This window comes from Plecotus auritus (genome assembly GCF_963455305.1).
Source record: "Plecotus auritus genome assembly, chromosome: 1".
NCBI lineage: Eukaryota > Metazoa > Chordata > Mammalia > Chiroptera > Vespertilionidae > Plecotus > Plecotus auritus.
In genome coordinates, this window is record NC_137770.1 from 216591561 (window position 1) to 216615230 (window position 23670).

Below are 23670 nucleotides of genomic sequence, written 5' to 3' on the forward strand. Positions count from 1 at the left end.
TGCCCTCCTCAATATAGATGGGCATTACATGGTCCATTGAGGTTCACAGAGCTCGATGAATAAGAAAGAGGCTGAGAAAAAAAAGATAGTTAATCTAATTTACTTGTGGACATTCTCAGAATAGCACACTAGTAAGGTTGTGGGCTCGACCCCCAGTGAGGGGCGTGCGAGAGGCAGCCGATCAATGATTCTCTCTCATCATGGATGTTTCTATATCTCTCCCTCTCCCTTTCTCTATGAAATCAATAAAAATATATTTAAAAAAGAAGGAAATCCCTAAAGCACATGATGGGGGACCTCAGGCCATGCCCCCCACCCAGGGGGGCTTGACAGAGGATCTTAGGCTGTGTCCCCCACCTGGCGGGGCTTGACTGAGGACCTCAAGGCACGCCCCCCACCCCAGTCTGGGCTGGGGGGGCCTCAGGCCATGCCCCCCCCATCCTGGTGCCAGGCCAGGGGACCTGAGGCTATGCCCCCTGCCTGGCAGGGCTTGACATGGGTGGGACTGGCCGGGTCTGGATCTAGCCCAATGAGGGGGGGCTGGCCGGGTCTGGGTCTCACAGGATTTTGAGGTGCATTTGGGTGGGCAGGGACTTGACTCTGGGTCCCATGGTGAGCCCCAGACTCTGACAGGAGGAAGATTTTCATATACATTTTACTAATTTTCTTTCATCTCTGACACTTCTATTATAGAGTAAGGGCAAACAGCAATATTAAATTATTTCCTCTAATTAATCCCCTTTTAATGTGCACGAATTTTGTGCACTGGGTCACTAGTCAGATAATAACTATTGTCTTAAGCCACCTATGTACTGGGTAATTTACTATGCATCAGTGCTTGTAATGAGACAGTCCTTGAGCCTATTCATGTTTGGGGAACTTTGAGCAGCTGACAACAACAAACATTTACTTAGTGTCTATCATATCCATAGTACTGTGCTAGGCAGGTGGGGGTGGTAGGAAGTGTAGCTGAACTGAAAAATCCCTTATCTCTGGATTCTGATTGCCAAGTGTGCCAGTCAGAATATGAAAGACAGCTTGAGTAGTAACTACTGACTATTGACCTTCTATTGAGCCAAGTGCTTTACCAACATTATCCCCTGACCATATTGCAAGGTTATGTAACCCAAATGTCAACTGGGGTCTCCTGACCTTTTGGCTCTGGATAAGAGAGCCAGAACCCCATTCCACTCCCTCCTAAAGACAGTGTCCTCCCCAAGATTTCTGTGAATTGCAGTAGGTTAAGGGGCGCGCAGCCTCAGGTCCCCCGGCCCAACACTGGGAGGGAGGCGCAGCCTCAGGTCCCCCGTCAAGCCCCGCTGGGTGGGGGGCACAGCCTGAGGTCCCCTGTCAAGCCCAGCCAGGCAGGGGGGTGCAGCCTCAGGTCCCCTGGCTCGATGCTGGGGCAGAGGGTGCGGTCTGAGGTCCCCTGGCCTGGCGCTGGGGTGGGGGGCGGGGACTGAAGTCCCCTGTCAAGCCCCACCTGGTGCTGGGGGGTGTGCGGCCTGAGGTCCCCCAGCCTGGCACTGGGGCAGGGGGAGCAGCCTGAGGTCCCCTAGCCCAGTACCAGGATGGGAAGTGCACCTTGAGGTCCCCCGTTAAGCCGAGTGGGGGGCACGACCTGAGGTCCCCTGTCAAGCCCCATGGGGGTAGGGGAGGGTGTAGCTAGCCTCAGGTCCCTGCTGATTGCTCATTAAGGCTCCTTATGGGAACTTGGCCTCAGCTGTGGGTGCAGCCATCTTTGTGATGGAGTGATGGTCAATTAGCATATTCCCTCTTTATTATATAGGACTAGATGGTTGGGCTTAGGTCTCTCCTGAGTTGCAATCAAGATGGCAAGTGGAAAAAAAAAAAGAAAGAAAAAAAGGAAACAAAAATGATGACTAGTGGGGCTGAAAAACAACTGGAAGCTTGACGTGGGCTGGAAGTTGTACATCTTAGGTGGGTCACTCCCATGGCTGCTGGCAAGTTCCTTACCACCTTTCCACAGGGCTGCTCATGACACAGCCGCTGGCTTCTCTCAGACCCAGGAGAGTGAGACTGAGGCAGGACCCACAGTATCTTTTATCACCTAAGCTTGGAAGACACATGCCATCTCTTTCACTTTATTCTTCTCATCAAAAGTGAGTTAGTAAGTCTAGCCCACACTCAGAGAGAGCAAATTAGGTTCCACCTGGGGAAGGCAGTACCAAATCATTTGTGGACATATTTTCAGAACCACCATGGGACATGTCTTGCATATGGCTGTGTGCTCAATATGACACATTTACTAAGTAGATCCAAGGAACTCCCTTGGATTGTGACACAAACCCTCTCTCTTGTCATTTCTATCTCTGCCCCCAGAGATAAAACAACATTCAGAGCCCATTCCAGGTCTATGATGTTATGTGCCTCCCGGAAGAGCATTCAAGTCACTATTTCTATGGAGACCATGCTCTTGGGCTGAATTCTCCCATCATCTATTTGCTTAATTCTAGGGAAGAAATTTCACTCCATGGGACCCCCCTGTGTGTTGAGGTGTGCTCCCTGAGTTGGTGACCCGACTGATTGGAGACATGATAGCCACGGAGTGATATAAGCATGGGAAAAAAGACAGGTGATTCTACCACAGGTCGGAGGAGGACGGTGACAGGCATGCTGCTACTGCTGAGTCGGCAACAGGTTTTTGTCCATACTATTCTTCTAACAATTAGACTTACTATTTAAACATTTCCCCCCTTGCTTTGTCCCAAGAGGGATTTAAGACTGCTTGATTTTTGTAAATAGTTCTTCTAGCTCATCAATAAATCAATTTCTAATTTTAAAGCATTGCAAAGGTAAGACATTATAATGATTTTATCTCTAGTAGTAAAACTTTCTTATATTACCCCACATTGTTATTTTTTATCAAAAAATAACAAAAACAATTTGGAGAAATACTTTTATTAATCGATATATTTTATAAATTGATAGAATGTCCCACTGTATAGATACCATACATTTTCAAAATTGAGGGTTTTGTGTATGTCGTTTCCCACTTTCATCCATCTTTTCTTTTTATTTACTTTTTGTTTTCCTTAGACTTGCTCAGCCAGTGAATTCTTGATTTAAATAGTTCATAGAAAGTATTTCGGTGTACTCATATGAAAATGATGGTTGTTCTCATAATTGTGTCCTTCTTTGTAGGATCCAAATCTAAAAAAAAGTAATTGACATGTAAAAACCATTCAGAAAGGTATGTTCTTACGTAAAATTTCAACCATAATCTATTGTGCTTTTACTTATCTATCATACAACCCGGAGAGATGTGATCAATTTATAAGACCAGCAAATGAAGAGATAAAAAAGGATTCATGCATCCGGGAATGGCAAACATTTTAAACTTCAGAGTCCTCTTTCCATGGTTCTGGATCGCTCCAAAAACACAGCTGTTTAAGAATTATTGGCGGATAACCTTATTGAAAAATAAATCTAGATTTTTCTCTCTAGTCCTCAGCTCTAATAAAATCCATTTTATAGGTGAAGGTGATGCCGTTGTAAACAACCTGGTTATTTAAAGAGGCACATGCCCAGTAAGTTCTGAGTGATGTGGGAGGGTGCTTGCCCATCAATCACACCTGAACGCAAGTCCATGGTCAGAATAGGCGTGGCTCCTGCAAGTGTGCGAAACCGGAATACATAAACTTCTACCCAAGAAACTCGCTCTCCAGTTGCAAGGGCTGTGCACCCCTGTGTCCACACGGCTCGTGGCCATGTGGGGCACCCACAATGGGCGGATGGACTTTAATTGGCCTGAGTGCTGAACTACACCCAGCTGCACCATGGAGCAGAAGCGCTGCACGTTGGCCTTGCTTCTGAGTCTACTAGAACCACAGCTGCGCCTTTCCCAGGACTGGCTTACGGGGCAGGGGACTTTGTATGTAAAAAGTTACATGAGAAATGCAACTGCACACAAATAAAGCCTTCTTCCACATCTCATTCACCTGTGCAAATCTTAGAAAATTCATTTTCTAAAGATATCGCAAGAACCTCACTCCCACGAGTGACAGGGAAGACTTGGTTATAGCCCTTTTTACGTGCATTGCCTACACTTTGGTCCAGTTTTTTCTTGTTGTGAGGAGAGACAAGGAAGGAAAAAAAAAGAATAAGTATCCTTTTTCTTCCCCCAAACAAAATGAGGCCTGAGAAGTTTCTATAGGTATTTGTTGGTAAAACCAGTAGAAATGTCAAGTACTAATAATGTACTAGTACATGATGCGTTCTGGGTTTGGTTTTATGCAGATGTTTCTTCTCATTGTCCAGTCGTGGGAGGAGGAAAGAACACAGACTCCAAATCACACCTTTTGCTGCAAATAGATTTCTCAGGTAACCTCAGGTAATATATTTAAAACTCTACGTATTTCACATGGCAGAATATCTGCGATGGAAATGAATGATACACTCTCTATAGTCTCCATCCTATCGGCACATTAGAATAACCTGGAAAGATATTTTACTGGTAAAATCCAAAGCCCAGACCACCAGGAAGTCCTGATGAGCTGGTCAGGGAAGTTTTTAAAAGCTCTCCAGGAGTGTCTGAGGAGCAGCCAACACCGAGAGCCACGGCAACCCAACGATACGAACGGGCTTCCTTCGCACTTCACAGCTTGGTCGCTGACAGGCCAGGCAGTGACGTTCCTTCCTGTTCCTCAGGCCGAGCTCCCTTAGCTGTGAAGTGGGGAGAGCAAAAGCACCAGCCCAGTGGGGACTAACCAAGATAACACCTGAGCACTGAGGGCAGGGTCTGGGACACGGGAACACCCCAGTGTCAGCTATTGCTCTGGCGTTAATGATGGCCATCGTGATGATGATGATGCGTATGTGAGCTTTTTACCTGCAGAGGGACTAACAACACATTTCTCCATCTCAAAAGGCAGGGACCATCACTTCAACCCCAAACAAGATTTTATCATCTTTACCATGAGCTCCCCTACCTGAACGAACCTCTAGAACCAAACCTAATGTGTAGCTCATTGTGGGGTAATACTTAGGTCCCTAGAGGGGGTGCTGTGTCTCATATCTGTAGTCTACAACATGAAGGAGCTCACTCACCTGGGATTGAAACGAATTTTCTTGGGAACGTCCCTGTGGTCTGTGACCACTTTGTGGTTGTCTCTATAATTAATGGGGTCATCAGGGATCCTGAATTTGGCCATCTGAATTTCAGAGTCACTCAGTTCAGCATGGGAAATTCTTGCATAACCCAATCTGTGGCAGAAATAGAAATGGTTTGTAAAGATTTTATTGTCATTCGGAAATCTGATGAGATCTAGTAGGTAACACCTTCATTATTAAGCCAATTTCCCATTCCTAACACTACCCTGTGTTTCACTAGAATGATCTTGACTTGTTACTCTAAATATTTATCAACATATTACTTTTACAACATACGTGAATAAAGAACATGCATATTCTTTAATTAACTAAACATACTTGGCAACCTTACTCTACTTGTTTACACTAATGAATATTCTGTCTATACAAATTGCCTTCATGCAATATATTTTGGAATATATATAAAATATTCACTTTTTGACATGAGATTTTATATATATATATATATATATATATATATATATATATACATATATATATATATATATATATATATATATATATACTTTTAAATATGTTTTATTGATTTTAGAGAGAAAAGAAGAGAGAGGGATAGAGAGAGAAACATCAATCGGCTGCCTCCTACACACCTCCTACTGGGGATCAAGCCTGCAGCCAGGGCATGTGCCCTGACCAGGAATCAAACCAGTGACTTCTTGGTTCATGGATTGGTGCTCAACCATTAAGCCACAGCAGCTGGGCTGGGATGATATAATTTTAAAGATATAATTGTTAACGATATAAAATTTAAAGAAAAATTTTAGAGACCTCACCACAATATAATAGTGGCTCTAACAAGTTAGTTGACTTACCCAAGATTACATAATTAGAAGTTGGCAAAGCTGGAATTCAAGCCCAGGGCTTTCTTATTCCATGGTCCACGCTGTTTCCACCATGCCATACAGTAAAAAATGGTGCCAATCCTAACACATGTTGACAGATACATACTTATGCTAAATAGCTTACCTCGTATCCTCTTTGTATAATTAAATTTAATTTGCTCAGCCATTTATTCCTTCTTAAATCATTAGGCTGTGACTTGAAAAAGATGTTAAACTGCATAACTAACTAAATCAATGTTTATAAAAAGTAACAAAATTAATTAACTGCTTCCATAAAGCTTTTCTCTCCAGGATAGACTCATAAGATCACAATAATAGTAGATTTAAAAAAAAAAAATCAAACACCTATGCTCACCTGATCAGCCCTCGATACATGATGTATTCACACCATCTGTCTTGATCTGTGCTGTCAATATCCTAATAAACAGAGAAGAGAACGTTACAGCATTAAACCAGTGCTCTGTTCTGAACTGCCAAGAAAGTGTGTGAGCTGCAGTAATAAACATGCCTTTGTGCATGCTGTTTTCTCTGCCTGGCTCCTGCTGGCCCTTAAGGTCCGCCTTGTTTACTCATTCTACAGATATTCTGTGGAGCACCTACTATCTGCCCATCTAGCTCCTGTACTAGATGCTGGGAGTACACAGACGAACATGGTCTAGAGAGGGAGTTAGGCAGGGAAAGCAACGATTATAATACGTTCCTGGCTCCCTGCAGCTTTCCAGGTGTCTCAGCCCGGGGAGAACTTACAGAACCTTCCTCGGGCATCCTGGCCCGCATGCACACCAGCTCTACTGTTCTGTACGGTTTTTTGTTTCTGTGCCTCCACCCTCCCCGTCCTGAGCAGAGGAACTCTTAATCACATTGGCTCTCTGGTCCTCTCTGGCATTTGGCAGGCGCTCAATCTATGTTTGTTAAATTGAATCACTGGAAATAAACACATTTTGGGAATAATCACGAGTCTTTTGGATGTTGAAAGCTTGAGAACATACACATATATTTTTCTATAGTGTGTTAGAAAAACTCTAGATATGGAGCTTTCATACTAAAGAAATTTTAATTTTCTTCTTTTTAAAAATCCTATAAATAAAAAATATACCTGTCTTTGATCATTTCTCAATTTTACTTTTAACGTTTAATTGAAAACATGCTTTTAAATCACTAAAAGAATAGATCACCATTTGTTACCTATTTTTTAATTTTTCCCATAGGCTTGGTGGTAAGACATATGGATGTTTGTTAATCTTTATTATTTTATATCACACTTTCACACACATATATGCCTTTAGTATACACAAAAAATTGTAATAAATTTAAAATTTAAAGAGAAATGTTAGTGATTGAAAAAGCAAATAAGAAAAGGACTGTTCTGGTTTGCCTTGGGAAGCGATGAAAATTTAGCCATTCAGCTGTGTATACTGGGAATAATAAACTGTGACTGTGCTTAGCTATCATTTTATTTTATTAGGTTTTTAAAAAATGCTATCAAATTTTAAGACTACAGAATTTAAATACTCATTTCTTAAGGAGAAAAATCTGTTCATCCAAGCATTTATGACCAAAACTCTCTGCATTAATAAACTTCATGATAGAAAAAGCTATATAAGAACCCACTGCCAATCTTGACACAGCTTCTGACCATTAACGGTGGAAACCAAGAGAGAATTAAAAACAACAACAACAACAAACAAAATTCCTCTTCTCTAATACTACCCATATGCCCCCCCCCCACACAGAAATCCTTCTCTTATTAGGATATAATTTTTTCTTAGACTTGCCGAATATCACATTTTCTAACATTCTTTTGTGCTTCATAGGCCATGTACTTGTACATTTACTTTATTTGATTTTCTATGTACAGTCAGACACATATAATACATATGTGTGGCCACCACTTGTCGAGTGCCTCCTACATACAAAGCTGAGGGTTGTACAGACATTTGCTTATACTTCATCATTACAACCCTATGATACAGTAGAAATTGCTACCCCCACTTTATAGATACAAACATTGAGGCCCAAAAAGGTCAACTAACTCGCCCCAAGGTCACACAACAGCACCAGCGAGCTGGTAAACGATAAGAGACCAACTGTGCATAGAGACAGGCCCAGCCAATGGTCAGCAGCAAGGCCCCAGAGAGGGACTATCTTAGGACCCCCAGCCACAGCTGAGCCACCTGACAACATGAGTGAATCCAGAAAAAAAACAATCACCACCAAGTCAACCCACAAAATTATAAGAACATCAAACCAGGGCTGTTTTAAGCCAGTGGGTCTAAGGGGGTTTGTTGCATGGTGGTGAATAACTGGGGCAGCCTCCGTGACCCACACTCCCCAAATTTACCTTTTACCCTCTGGCCTCTTCTTAATCTCTTTCCTGAGATAATTTCCCTTCTCGTCCCTCATCCTTAACCCCCTGACAGCCACAGAAATCAGGGGTTTTCTTTGTTCTTCCTTTTGCACTTCTCTAATTCCATAAGCAATGTCATCCACTTCCATGGCTTCAATGATCACCAAGACAGTGGCCAGGCCGACGTAGCTCAGTGGTTGAGCATCGACCTATGAACCAGGAGGTCATGGTTCAATTCCTGGTCAGAGGCACATGCTTAGGATGCGGGCTCAATCTTCTGTGTGGGGCGTGCAGGAGGCAACCGATCAATGATTCTCTCTCATCATTGATGTTTCGATCTCTCTCTCCCTCTCCCTTCCTCTCTAAAATCAATAAAAATATATTTTAAAAAAAAAGACCATGGTGTGACTCTTACTCTATACCTCTAGTCCTGATTGCCCTTCTCAATTCCTGACCAGCTACCTATTGAGTGGCTCCATTAACATCCCACAGATGCTTCAGCTCGGCCTAATGCTGACTTCTCATCTTCTTTGCAAAATTCTTCTTTCTTACAGATTCTCTATAATAATAAGTGTCAGCAGCCTGAAGCCACAATAAGGAGTCCATTGGGACCCCACTTTCTGCCGTATCCTTTATGCCAGAGATGAACTCATGTTCTTAAACATGATGTTACTTAATACATCAAATCCTATTATGATTGTGTTACCTTCACATTGCCATGTTCAATGAGCTGTCGATAATCTCTGGAACCAGGTGCCGAGGTGATATAACCCAGAAATACCACCTGATTAGAGCTACTTTTCAGGAGTTTTGAAATAGCAATAGCCTGAAGTTTCCTGTCGAGGTCATCTCTAAAAAAAAACAAAACAAAAAAAACACACCAAAAAATGTAATTTTGTTTTGTATTTGAAAAACAACTTTTAAAAAGTCTTAAGTACTTAAGTTCCCCCCCCCCCCAAAAAAAATATCTTCAAGTAGAGCACAAACCCAGAATAATTCCTACCTAGGCAAATGTCTTAATGTTCTAGAAATGAATGAGATGGAGGGACAGTGCTTCAACAGAGTAGGCTGACACACTTTTGACTAAGAACAACAAGGTCTTTCCCCACAAATCATCTGGAGTCAACTTGATTTAAATATCTACTCCAAAAAGGCATTTGTTAACTCTTCATCAGGAGAAATTGTGTCAATAATCATCTGATACTTGGTCATCAGAATCACAGCTAAAAACCAGTAGTAAAAAAATATATTTTTAAAGAAGCAGCAGCAGCACAAGCAGCCGTGGTCAGAGGGAGAATCCTAACATTCACAGAGCATGCAGGACTCATGGAACCTACTCAGCTCTCTCAAGCAGTGGCTAAAAGTGGCTAAGCATGATACAGTATTTTCATGATCAAAGCACTGTTCGTGTGTAACTGAGATAATCAGGCAAGGACATCAAGCTCTGGGGTGCTTTACAATCTATTTGGGGGAAAATAGGGACATCATAGTTAAAACGATGCCGCCAGGAAAACTGAGAGCACTCTAGGTGTTTCAGACAAAGGGAATTTAATATAGGGGCTCATTACCTACGTGATGGGAAGCCAAACAGTAGCCAGTGAGGCAACTGGAGTTTTGCAACAAGGAGACACCAGTACCATCTCTACAGCTAGAGGGACGGAGAAGGAGGCCCAGAGGCCGGAAGCCAGCCCTGACCAGTGGGAGATGGTGCTACGAGGGAGGCTGCCCCAAAGAAGCTGGGGTCATCTAAGGAGGAGCTGGAGCCACACAAGATACTCACTTGCTGCCAGAAAACCAGAGAAAGCTGTGAGGAAGGATGGGAAATACCCTGTGCTCGCTCCCCTCTTGCCCCCCACCCCTGCCAGTGCCTCCCATTGGCTACACCTCCCCAGAAGCCAGAATATTACAGAAAAAAAAACAAACACACCAAAACACTATGATGAAGGAAGATAGAGGGAGAGCATGAGGACCTAGAAGACTGGAGACACCTCATTAAGGTAGGATCTGAAGACAGGACAAAGCTTAGATGAGCAAGTGTGGACAGCTGAGTACTATTAAAAGATGTCTCAAGATATGAAAGAGTGAAAAGAATGATCGCTTAACATCTTTGATATTGAATTCTCCTAATCACTGGGAGGCAGGCATTAGCTCTATTTTTAAATGATGCTAAGTAACATGTCTGTTGTTTTCCATCTCCTCTGCCCAGACCCATTCTCAGCCCTTTTCCCTGCCCTGGGAGGCTGACCCCTGCAGAGGTCATCTCCTGGGCTCCCTTGTCTGCTGATTCCCAGTTATGTTTCACCAACTGGAGGCTCTGGCAGGAGATAACAGGTTGAGAGGAGAGAAGTCAGGATGTTCTTCCCTAGTCTCTGAGGGGAAGTAGCGGCATTCCTCATGCCTGTGGCCACTCTTCCTGGTTCCAACTCTGACTCTGGGAACACAGTTTCCTCTGCCAGTACTGGTTCCCCACTGCTACGAGTGTCTGAGTGCCTTCGCATCTCTCATCTGTCCCTTTGACCCTTCTAGTCCATTAAGTCCGCAGTGAATGCTGTTCCTTCTGACACATCCTTTGGAACCGGGATTCAAATCCAGGTACAGATAAGTCCAAAGTCACTGCAACACAGTGTTTTTGTACAAATATATTTTAGCTATATATCATTGGAAAATAATCTATAATTTTGATTTTACATTTTCTCAGCCCAATGACTTTATCAGGTGGGCTACAAAAGAGAATTGTAAACAATTTTCAGTGACATGTGATCTGAAATTCACTAAGGTTATGTTGCATTGGAACCAAAACCAGGTCTTCAAACTACAGGTTCTGTGCTTTTTCCTGTTTGTACATTTCTGCATATTCTAGAATCTAGATGAAAGGAAAAACAATGGCGATGAACTGGTGACTTCATTACCTAAACTGAATTTACAAATGGTGTGTACCTAAACCACTTCAAGAAATGCTGCCATTTCCTATTTATTGGCTGTAAAGGGATAGCTGCATAGTCGGTAATTTTTAAAATCTCGTTGAGTCAGCTAATGACATGGACAAACATTCTGTATTTCATTCCTAATATGGGCTCATGTGGGTGTGTGCCATAATCACCAGAAAATGAAATCTCTAAATATTTACTCACAGTAAGGACCTTGTATTTAGTATTGCAGGAAACAAAGACAAACCACAATATGGAATGATGGCTTCACAACTTATCTGAAGCGTGACCTTTCTCATGTCCTGTGCTGGGAGGCCACGTGTTCGTGGGCAGGGCTCTAAGGAGGGACACTGGCTGTGGCTCAGAGGACAGAGACTGGGCCCAGCATGAGCTTCAGACCCGGCAGATATTGGATCTATGTTTGGTGAATGAATTCTTCCTAAGCTGCCCAGCATACCTTACAGTTAGAGTTGTCTGACCTGGTTCAATAATCATGGCCAGCATTTACTGAGCACTTACTGTATTCTTGTACTTTGCATAAGAGAATATGTCTCATTTAATCCTCACAAGAACCCTATGAGACTGGCAGGATTATTGCCCCTGATTGACAGATGAGAAAGCTAGTTAAATACCTCAGTGAAGGACATGCCTTGAATTAGGATTCAAACTAGATTGTCTGATTCTAGGATCTGGAATTCCATGCGCTTAACTATGAAACTACACTGACTCCCTTCCTCCCTCGGGTACATCTCCTCAATAAGGGTTAGCTCTTATTGTGGCTGATGTTGTCAGTATTATTAAATCAAGCGAGTAAGATAGCAAGTCAAGGATTTGGTGCTCTTCAGAGAGCTTTAAAGACGTGGTTAATAGAAAGTTAGACAAGGCTATCCTTCCTAACACAGCCTGAGTACCATCTCTCAGTCTTGTCTCCTCCCTTCCCTTTCAAGTCTCTTCCTGACATTGCAGAGGAGCTGGGAGGGAGTTGACGGGGGCAGGGGAAAAGCAAAGAAAAAGGGAAGGGGGAGATTCAACTGTTTCTTAGATTGAAAACCTGGCAACCTTTAGACACAAAAGTGCCTATTTTTTAAAAGATAAACCCAACTCAGGTGCTCTTTTAAGGCCAGTGGAATGATTTTTGAATGCCTATACTTGCTACTTGTTACTGGGAGAAATAAAAGGTGTTTCTCCAAAAAGCTTTTTAAAGAGATATGGACCATCTATATCATCCATCTTCCAAACACCCTTTTTATATCTAAGGAGGCAAACATATATTACTCATGCTCTGACTTATTTCAGAACGTATGCAAGCATGCTTTCTCAGATCCCCATAATTCTGTGAGAAAAAGTGAGGCAACAGGAAATTAAGGGTAGCAGACACATTCGTTTTCTTCAGGTAAGATGTACAGTGTGACAGTGATGTTTTCTAGTGTTCTGTGTGTCACTTTAAAGCTCTGTGGCCTCATGTTATCAATGTGAACAGAACCTGTTTGCCCTATTTTATAGCACTCAGCCCTTTACAGCAGTGTTTTCTGTTATCATTACAGAATGTTTACTGTGGTAGAGTATCAATTATATACCTTAATCTTTGCTTTTACAATTTATTTTGGGCATTATTCATGATTTAGTCAGTACTAAGTCACTGGTTATGAATGTTATTTTGGGGGGATAAAACTCATTGCCCAGCCTGACTGGCATGGCTCAGTGGTTGAGCATCGACCTATGAACTAAGAGGTCACGGTTCAATTCCCGGTCAGGGCACATGCCCAGGTTGTGGGCTTGATCCCCAGTGTGGGGCGTGCAGGAGGCAGCCAGTCAATGATTCTCTCTCATCATTGGTGTTCCTATTTCTCTATCTCCCTTCCTCTCTGAAATCAATAAAAATGTATTTTTTAAAAACCTCATTGCTCATTCCTCATGTCTTCTCTTAGAGGGACTTTCTTAGAAAAACATCTCTGGCCTCTCTCTTCTTTTGGGGAGGACTTCTATAATTAATTAAGTTTAGAAGAATGAACTGGGCAGACTTGTCTCAAGTCCTTCCTCTCTTCTTGAAAACTATTAGTTTGCAAACAGGGTATTTTCTGGTTTATTCTCTCCACTTAGGTGAGAGCTTGATAGGGCAGACTCCGCCCCTGCTGTTTGGGGGAGCCAGTTTCACCTATTGTTGGGAGATGGATTAGCAGTTCCATGTGGCCGTATTTAATCATGTTGTCCAACAGGCTTATCAGAATTAAAAGTGATCTTTTGGTAGCCCTGCCAGATTCCTCTGCTGACCTATCCGTTGATTAGGAAAACATGAGGGACCAAGGAATGCCATTTAGTACTCTCAGACCCCAACAGTCCTTCCAACTGTGGTAACCCTGCAGGAACAGGGACTTTCTTGTTCCTACCACGGCCCCAAGTACCTCCAGGCTCTGAATTGGGTCTACCTAACTCCTAGCTGTGTGGCCCTGGTTGGACAAGTCATGGAACCTTTCCCAGCCTCGTTTCTTTATCTGTAAAATGGGGCTGTAACAGTACTTCATTCAGGTTGGAGTAAATACAACGCTTAGCACAGCACCTGCTCAGGAACTGCTGGCTAACAAAACCATCGGTAAGGACTGCCTGCATCTCAAAGGTGCCTACTACGCCTGATTTTTAAAAGCAATCACAAAGGGAAAAGTACTTTGGGAGAAAAAAAAAGAAGAAGAAAGAGAGGTCATTTGCATAGAAATCAAAGTAATGTGTTAATAATGTTTCTTGGCATTTGTGCCCCATTAGTTACCAGTGGTCGGCAAACTCATTAGTCAACAGAGCCAAATATCAACAGTACAACGATTGAAATTTCTTTTGAGAGCCGAAAACCGACTTCTGCGCATGGGCCACGAAGTTTCAATCGCACTGTACGTGCGCGCCCGCACGAGGTATTTTGTGGAAGAGCCACACTCAAGGGGCCAAAGAGCCGCATGTAGCTCGCGAGCCGCAGTTTGCCGACCACAGAGGTAGACCAAAGAAACCCACTCATGATTCCCAAAGTGAGTCACAACGAAGTCCACCAGTTTGTTCGAGATGTTCACGGTCAGTGCTATGGCTGGTGCAATCTCGCCCTCTGGCGACGGAAGAAGGTGATGCTCCGACTTCACAATGGGGTATCTGGACAAAACCATAATCCTGTGTGGGAATGAAAAGAAACATCATTGTTGGTCTGACCATATCATGCAGATAGGACTAAGCAAATGATGTTAATAAGGGACATGTCACACTTCGAGCATCCCACTGAGGGACACTCCGAGCAATAATGCGGTGGACACGTATGTGGCAGTCTGTCCATCTATTGTATCTCTGTTTCTTAGCATTTCTCGCTGTGTCACTAATAAACTCTGACGTCAGAATTTTATCAACTCTGTTTTAGTAAGCGCTATGGAGACACGAAAAGGGGAGAACTGGTAATACACAAAATCCATTTTACTTACATTGTTACTTTGGCAACATATTTGCATAAACAATTTCAACAGTGAGCAACACATTTGGAAATGTACAATCTTGCCCACAAGCACACAACGTCGCAATTTATTTATTTATTTATTTTAAAATATATTTTATTGATTTTTTTATAGAGAGGGATAGAGAGTTAGAAACATCGATGAGAGAGAAACATTGATCAGCTGCCTCCTGCACACCCCCTACTGGGGATGTGCCCGCAACCAAGGTACATGCCCTTGATCGGAATCAAACGTGGGACCCTTCAGTTCGCAGGCCAATGCTCCATCCACTGAGCCAAACCGGTTAGGGCTAACGTCGCAATTTACAAGATTAGAAATTAAAACCTGTTCAATAAAGATGTGAAAGCATGTTCTACCTCAGCCAAGTCAGAGAGCTACAAAAGGATGAGCAGAGCTCAGACTTCGGCTGGCTCCTCTCCCTGGCTGCACGCACTCTCTCTGGCCCCTCATGGAGCCCCTCCGAGGAGACTATCTCCACTGATAACTGAATTTATATGTCCAGCCTGTCCTGTCCTACTCAGCTCTCCAGGCTACACATAACTGCCTACTTGCTGGCACTGCTCTGTTCAGGGGCATCTCAAACTGAGCGCAATCCTGCTACTTCCTGGTCATGCCCATGCCACTCAGTGGCATCATCTCCTATCAGGTATTCAGGCCAAAAACCTACATGCTGCCCCTGACTCTTCACTTCAGGGCTTCTGACACCTAAACCATTACCAAGTCCTGTTGGCTCCGTTCCCCCTTCTCTCCATCTCTGCGGCTCTCACGGTCATCTCTCACCTGCACAATTGCATCTGCCTCATCACTTGTCTCCCTGCTCCCACTCTTGCCCCTGACATTCTGTTCTTCCAAGAACAAGTGGAGTGATCTATTAAAAATGAAAATCAGCCCTAACCAGTTTGGCTCAGTGGATGGAGCATTGGCCTGCGGACTGAAGGGTCCCAGGTTCGATTCCGGTCAAGGGCATGTACCTTGGTTGCGGGCACATCCCCAGTAGGGGGTGTGCAAGAGGCAGCTGATCGATGTTTCTCTCTCATCGATGTTTCTAACTCTCTATCCCTCTCCCTTCTTCTCTGTAAAAAATCAATAAAATATATTTTTTAAAAAATGAAAGTCAGATCAGATTACTTCCATCTTTTAAATCCTCCAATGGTGATCCATCACAACTGAATTAAATCAAGTCCCAGGCATGCATAAGGGGGCTCCCTCAGATCAGGTGCCCACTCTTGACCTCACTTTTCATCAGTTCTCCATTAATCCCTATGCTTCAGGCACACCAAGTTTGATCCTGCCTCAGATCTTCACTCTGGTGGTTCCTGCAGCTCTTCCCATGGCTGGGTCCTAGGTTCTTCTCACCATGAGATTTTCCAGGAACCTTCCTGACCATTCTACCTACATTAGGATCTCCTTTGCCCCTGACTACTCAGTCACATTCTCGATAGCATGTTTCCTTTTCTACATGGCCTATAATCACTATCTCAAATTATACCATTCACTTCATTTTTGTAAAAAACTTTATTGTTGAGAGTATACAGATGTCCCCCTTCTTCACCCCCATGACCCCTCCACCTGGTTTCCACCCTGCCTCAGGCCTTCACCATCCTACTGTGTCCTTAGGTAAGATCTTTAGTTAATCTCTTCCCACCCCCACTCCCTTCCCCTTCTCTCTGAGATTTGTCAGTCTATTCCATGTTTCCATGCCTCTGATTCTATTTTATTCACCAGTTTATTTTGTTCATTAGATTTCTTGTTCATTTATTTTGATTTTTAGATTCAATTGTTGATAGGTATGTATTTATTGCCATTTTATTGTTTATATTTTTAATCTTTTTCTTCTTCTTCCTCTTCTTAAAGAATACTCTTCAACACTTCGTGTAATACTGGTCTGGTGGTAATAAACTCACTTAGCCTTTTCTTGTCTGTGAAGCTCTTTATCTGATCCTCAATTCTAAATGAGAGCTTTGCTGAGTAATCTTAGTTGTAGGTCCTTGCTATTTATCACTTTGAATATTTCTTGCCACTCCCGTCTGGCCTGCAAAGTTCCTGTTGAGAAATCAGCTGACAGTCGTATGGGTGCTCCCTTGTAGGTAACTAACTGTTTTTCTCTTGCTGCTTTTAAGATTCTCTCTTTGTCTTTAGCTCTTGGCATTTTAATTATGATGTGTCTTGGTGTGGGCCTCTTTGGCTTCCTCTTGTTTGGGACCCTCTGTGCTTCCTGGACTTGTAAGTCTATTTCTTTCACCAGATAGGGGAAGTTTTCTGCCATTATTTCTTCAAATAGGTTTTCAATATCTTGCTCTCTCTCTTTTCATCTTCTGGCATCCCCATAATACAAATGTTGGTATGCTTGAAGATGTCCCAGAGGCTCCTTACACTATCTTCATATTTTTTATTCTTTTTTTTCTCTTCTTCATATTACAAATTGTTTATTTGATTCTTGGAATCCTCTATTCTACTGTTGAGGATTATTCTGTAAATTATTCTTTATTTCAGTTAGTGTGTGCTTAATTTCTGACTGGTCCTTTTTCATGTCTTTGGCATTCTCACTGAGATCCTTGAAAATCTACGTCCATTGATGCTCTCATGGAAATCCTTGAGTCACCTTATAACCATGGTTTTGAACTCTGTATCCAGTAGTTTGCTTGCTTCCATTTCTTTCATTTGTGATATCTTTCTTTGTCTCCACATTTTGAACGCTTCCCTGGATTTGTTTCTATGTATTAGATAGAGCGGCTATGTCTCTTGGAATTGGTAGAGTGGCCTTGTGTAGTAGGTATCCTGTAGGGCCGAGTGGCTCAGCCTCCCCAGTCACTTGAGCTGGGCACTCTAGGTGCACCCCTGTGTGGGCTGTGTGCACAGTCTTGTAGTTGAGCCTTGATTGCTGTCGGCACCTCTAGGAGGAATTGACCTCCAAGCTAATTTCCTGTGAGGACTCACTGTGAGTATAGTGGGAGAGCTGCTGTGTAGAAAACACCCCTGTGGAGCAGGACTTGCTTCAGTGGGGCTTTAATGCTCACTGAGTCTGCCTCTTGAGTGTGTCATTTGTGGGTGTACAGAGTTGAAATCTGCTATGGTCTGAAGCTATCCACTGGGTACACTGGCACTAGGGCCTCCAGGGAGGTGCAGTCAGCCACTGCCTGGGGCCACTTGGCAGGAGCTATTTGTATTGGGCTTGGAGGTGCCCAGGAAAGTCCCAGCTGTTAATCAAGGCAGGCTGGTGTTAGTGCCAGGATTTGGGCCTTTTCTTGATAATTTTGGGGCATACTGATGCCAGCTACAACTTGTTTGGGAGATTTTAGCAATGTCTGAAGCCTGAGACAGGACAGGTCATGCATATGGAAAGGCCACTAAAAACAGGTTGGGTGGGGCTGCAAACTGGATGGGGCAGGGTCTCGGGGAATCCCCAGGGCAAAGCAAACAGTGTGTTCCAGGCTAATGGAGAGTCATATATGGCTTTCAGTCAGCCCTGTGACAGGGGAGGTCCCAGCACAGAAACAATGACCCTTGTAAGCACCACTGTCAGAGAGAAAGCCGCCCCCAAGTTCCTGCCCTAATGGCAGACAATCCAGTTCCTCTCCATATGTATTTGGGTCCCCCAAAGCTACCACCTGGTGCTGGAGCTCAGAGGAAGCAGGACCTTATAAGTTTGTGCTCAGACCCTTTAAAGGGAATACCTGACTCTCCAGCAGCCTCCTTGTCACTCAGACTCAATCCCCACTGGTTTTTATGGCCCGTAGTTACAGGGACTTCTCTTTCCAGCTCTGGAACCCCAGGCTGGGGGGTCTGGTGTGGGGCTGGGACCCCTTGCTCCTTAAGGGAGGCCTCCACAGAGATGATCTCCCTCCTGATTAAATAAATGGCACACGTGGGTGTTGGACCAACCCGTTCCGTATCTCCACCTTTCCTACCAGTCTCAGAGTGCTTTCTTCTTTACTTCTCTAGTTATAGGACTTCCATTCAGCCAGCTTTCAGGTGTTTCTGAATGATGGTTGTTCTGTATTTTAGTTGTAATTTTGATGTGGTTGTGAAAGGTGGCAAGTGAGTCCTGGCATTTACCTATGCTGACATCTTGGTTCTCTCCAATATTATTTACTTTTTGTGTGTTCTTGTTTATTTTCTGTATCTTCACATGAGAATATAAACTCCATGAAGACAATGTCCAGGTCAGATATGCCTACTGGTATAATCTCAGCTCCTACACTGTATGGTTTCTAATGGTAAATTGAAAATATCTGGTAATAGGAAAACCATTCAAACAATTACGGAATGTGCATATCTTAGGCACTTCCTCATCCCCCAGGAAGCATCAGTGGGGCACAGTCATGGGACTAAGGTCCGACAATCTCACCTTTCCACTCCAAGCCTAGGCTGCCTGGTCTTTCAGAGTTATGTTCAGGATTAGTACCCAAGGAACACTCACCCCCAAGTGTGATCCCTTGTGCTTGGACCAAAGTCAGTATAGAAACCCAGCTTCTCCCCTAACCACATGGTTAAGTCATTGTTCCCAATAAAGGGCTTAGAAGCATCACTCTCCAAAATTGTTATGAAATCTGCACCTGTTCAGAAAAAAAAAAGGCACACAGTGATTAACCACAAAATGCAAAAACAATGAGCAAAACGTTGTTCTTGAACCCTTTGCCTTCACTCAGAAATCCAAAACAAGTTCTTAAAGAGTCATGAAAGTGAAATGAACCAAATCTGAGCTATCAGGGAGTTTTCCTATATTTAGAATGTAATTAATACATGGAGCACCTTAAGAAAATGCAGAAAAGGATAAAAACATAACTTTTCTAAATTTTCAAATAATATTAACCTCATTCCCCAAATCTCAAATAAGCTTAATGCCTTTCTCAAATACCCAATTTATATTCAGAAATAGAGTGGTGCACAATAGCATTTTACTTTTGGGCAAACACCTCCATGGTACTGGCACAGAAGTAAGTGTATTGGTTTTGCCAGACCTGACCAGATGTGCCTTGGAGGCCTGTAATCAGGACTAAAGGACTAGAGGCCAAGGAGATTTCTTAGCCGGATTAAACTCGTACAGACCCTCTGCAATTTCCTGGGAGACAGGCTTATCATTAGGAATGACCAGAACAGTTCAGCCTTTTACATATCTTGCTCCACGTTCCATGCAGTTGATCTAGGAACCAAATGCCCACATATTTTCAAGGATGCTTCATTCAAAGATGAGCTCCTCCAGGCATGGAAACTTAAAATTGTCCCTTAGGCTATTTTAAAAATTTAATTGGAGAGCATTATGCTAAGTGAAATAAGCCAGTCGGAGAAAGATAAATATCACATGATCTCACCCATTAGTACATAAACTGATGAACAAAAATAGATCCAGAGATAGAGAAGCATCAAACAGACTGTCAAACTTCAGAGGGAAGCAGGAGAGGAAGGTGGGCAGTGGTAAGAGATCAACCAAAGGACTTGTATGCATGCATATAAGCATAACTAATGGACACAGACACTAGTGGGGGGTAAGGGCATGTGCAGAGGGGGAGTTTGTGGGGGGGGGGGTGGAGGTGGCCAGGGAAAGGTGAATGGGGGGGAAGGAGACATATAATACTATATGTAATACTTTAAACAATAAAGAATTTTTAAAAAATAATAAAAAATAAAGAATTAAAAAATAAATAAAATTCAATTAATTTATTTATTTTAAAATCATTATTGTTGAAAGTATTACATATGCCCCCCTTTTTTCCCCATTGCCCCCTACTAGCCTGCCCCTGCCCTGTGCCCCAGTCCCTTAGGCTCTTAAAGGCAATTTGCTTCACAAATGAGCATCACTCTGATCCTAACAGTTTTAACCTGACAGTTTATTGGTCTCCAAAGTGAGTCCTCCCAAGTGACAGGAGCCACCAGCAGGGGCATCTCTAAGAGCAAAGGCATGACAAGAATCCCCTGTAGATACCCAGTGTGAGGCTTTGTTCAGAATCAACAGAATTAATTGCTCTCGAACAAAGACAAATGTGATTATAGATGCTAAATCCTCCTGCAGCTGCCCACCAAGGTAAAGCCTTTTAAAGAGATTAGTTTATGACCCAGCAAACCTGGTACTTATGATCTTGCTCAGAAGAAAAGTAATAATAGTATTTTCTCAAAACCTAAAACTAATTCCAGTAAGACCCACCTGTTTCATTAAGCAGCTGAGCTGATCTTTCTAGACTAGACCATCCTTCATTGTCGTAGCCAAACCTGAAAGGCCAGATGGCGGCAGACACTTCAGTGGTTGGTGCCTGAGGAAGTTTTAATGTGAATTAGGATAACTATAAACAACGGCAGGTTCAATGACCCCATTTCTTCCACCTCCCTCTACCAAATTCATATTTCAGCAAAGGCATTTCCGTATCTGCCCACATTTAATTCATAAAAATAAGGAGATATTTGCTAAATGGTATTCTCATAATCCTCTGTGAACGTCTAGCTTTAGCTTAGAAGTTTGGAACGTGAGCATTTGTAATAAAGATTGTTTATAATAGCAAACATTTAGAAACCATCTGGCTGTTGTCGCAATAGGCAAAAAATAGGAAAATGACTAAATAAATTGTATCAGATTTATACAATATTTTACAAATAATGGAATACTACACAGAGCTAATAAATGAGTTGAGGATTTGTAGTTCCACATGGATGAACCTCACAAAGATGATTTTAAGAAAAAAGTAAGTTGTAAAATATATATATGTCAGATGTCATTTAGATAAAGTTAAAAAACAATACTGTCTCGAGACAGAGCATGTATTGTAACAATATAAAGAAATGCATGGAAATGATAAACACCATATTCAGGAGAGGGGTTTCCCTTGCCCTGCAGAAGGAGATCACAGAGGGGTACAGAGTCCTTTTTTTTTTTTTTTTTTTAATATGTTTTATTGATATTTCACAGAGAGGAAGGGAGAGGGATAGAGAGCTAGAAACATCGATGAGAGAGAAACATCGATCAGCTGCCTCCTGCACACCCCTCACTGGGGATGTGCCCACAACCAAGGTACATGCCCTTGACCGGAATCGAACCCGGGACCTTTCAGTCCGCAGGCCGACGCTCTATCCACTGAGCCAAACCGGTTTCGGCCAGAGTCCTTTAACATGTTTGTAAAGTGGTGTGCCCCTTCTAACTGAGGTCTGGAGGTGCTGCTCCCGTACTGTCCCCACAAGGCCAGGCTCAGGAGCACAGCCCCTTTCAGAGTTCCTCTTTTGGGTCACTGGGCTCAGCCAGAGAATGCACTGCTCAACCCTAATCATCACCTCACGCTAATACCTTCTGGCCCACAACAGGGATCCCGTGAAAGAGGATGGCTGGATTAGAACAAATCCATCGCCACAGCTGAGAAATACCTCAAAGTGGGCCACGGAGCTCAGACTGGGAGAAGAATAAGCAGCAACTTCATGGTGTCGGAGGGCCATTACTCAACACAAAGAGCTCCATGTGCCAATAGCAGTGAGCTGGGCATTTGATCTTTACACAAGAAAAATTACCCATTTAGTGAGTGTCACATAAAGAGAATGGAACCGTCAACAGAGAGTTCAAGAGCATGGTTATATTCATCAAGCTATCCCTTTTCATGCAACTAATTAACTCTGGACTTTATCACCCCAAAACCTGGTATTCCCTCATGCCTCCATCCTCAGTGAATGCTACCTCCCTCCATCCAGTTGCTCAAACCAAAAAAGACAGAAGCCATCCTGATACCTTACTTGTTCCTCTGAATACTGTCTCTCTCCCCTACTAGAATGTAAACTCCGTGAGAGCAGGCATCTTGTCTAACTCGTTTGTTTACCTTCTATTCTCTGTCACCAGGCACAAATGAGACATTCAAAGATTTATCAAACGAATGAATGAATGAATGAATGGCGAAAAGAACAGGCGCAAAATCCAACTGAAATGACTCCTTTTGAAAAGAATTCCTGACATTATGTATCCTCTTCTGGCTGATGTTATTTGCAGTAATAAATAATGAATAAATAATAAGTAATAAATAATAAGTAAAAGGAAAAAGAAAGAGATCATGTAACGAGCTTAATTAAGAAATAGTTACTGAGTTCCAAGGATGTGCCAAGCACTCCATGAGGTGCTAGGAGTACCAAGATCAACAAGAGAAGCAGGCCCTGCATCTTCAGTATAGCTTTTTATTTAATATGAAACATTCGCTTGGTAATACAGATTGCTAAAATCCAAAGTTAACCCATGAATTCTATTTTACCCAAAACTGTGACTCTCACTGCATTATGATACGCATCAAGCTTTTTATCAGAGCGGAGGATAGCATAATGTTGCAATGACTTACTCTTTCCCACTTCTCTAGCAGAGAAAGGGAAAAAACATACAAAACTGTAGACAGCAAGAGGGAAAGAAAGAGATAAGAAAACTTCCACACCTCATCAATACACAAGTTACCCCAAATCTGAAAAATCAAGGATTGTCTATAAGATTTTTATTCAATCAAAGAATCTCACATTATTGCCTTCAGCAATATCTGCCAGAAAGTACAAAGAAGCTATTGTAAAATTGGTCTTTATTTCATGGTTTAGGTATGTTAAAGCATGGGATGAGAAAAATAACTTTTATGTATAACAAAATCACAAGCAGTTTGCCTCTACGATGTGTGTCTATCCTGTCCCAAGAACCCAACCCAACTTCATAAAATCATTCTATGTTATTGGCCTCTGACCTAAGGGTTAAGGAGATGAAATACAGGGTGGTAAAGTCATTAGATCCAGGTCTAGAGCTCAGTCATAATGGAGAGGTGTACAAATGTATGTATATACATATATATCCTACAAAATCCCATGTTAAGATTGGTATTTACTTACCCTTTTGCCCAACTTCTTCTCATAGATTTTATGCCGCAGTCCTAATCCTAATAACCCCACACCAACGAGCAGCCACAAAACTAAACACAAAGCAAAGATACTTGTTTAAAAGAAGTTAA

General features: G+C 42.7%; 1 protein-coding gene across 1 annotated transcript in view; it reads right to left on the reverse strand.

Annotated features, from left to right (window-relative positions):
• Window positions 1-2909: 2909 nt before the first annotated feature.
• The window catches only part of CWH43 (cell wall biogenesis 43 C-terminal homolog), a 47980-nt gene continuing 27219 nt past the window's right edge, over window positions 2910-23670 (reverse strand). The window contains exons 9-16 of the mRNA XM_080688408.1: window positions 23552-23631; window positions 20871-20976; window positions 19149-19284; window positions 14247-14396; window positions 9029-9173; window positions 6331-6392; window positions 5071-5226; window positions 2910-3174 (exon numbers count right to left, since the gene is read on the reverse strand). Of these exons, the coding sequence (XP_080544534.1) occupies window positions 3096-3174; window positions 5071-5226; window positions 6331-6392; window positions 9029-9173; window positions 14247-14396; window positions 19149-19284; window positions 20871-20976; window positions 23552-23631 (914 nt within the window). The 3' untranslated portion in view covers window positions 2910-3095. The remainder of the gene's footprint in view (window positions 3175-5070; window positions 5227-6330; window positions 6393-9028; window positions 9174-14246; window positions 14397-19148; window positions 19285-20870; window positions 20977-23551; window positions 23632-23670) is intronic.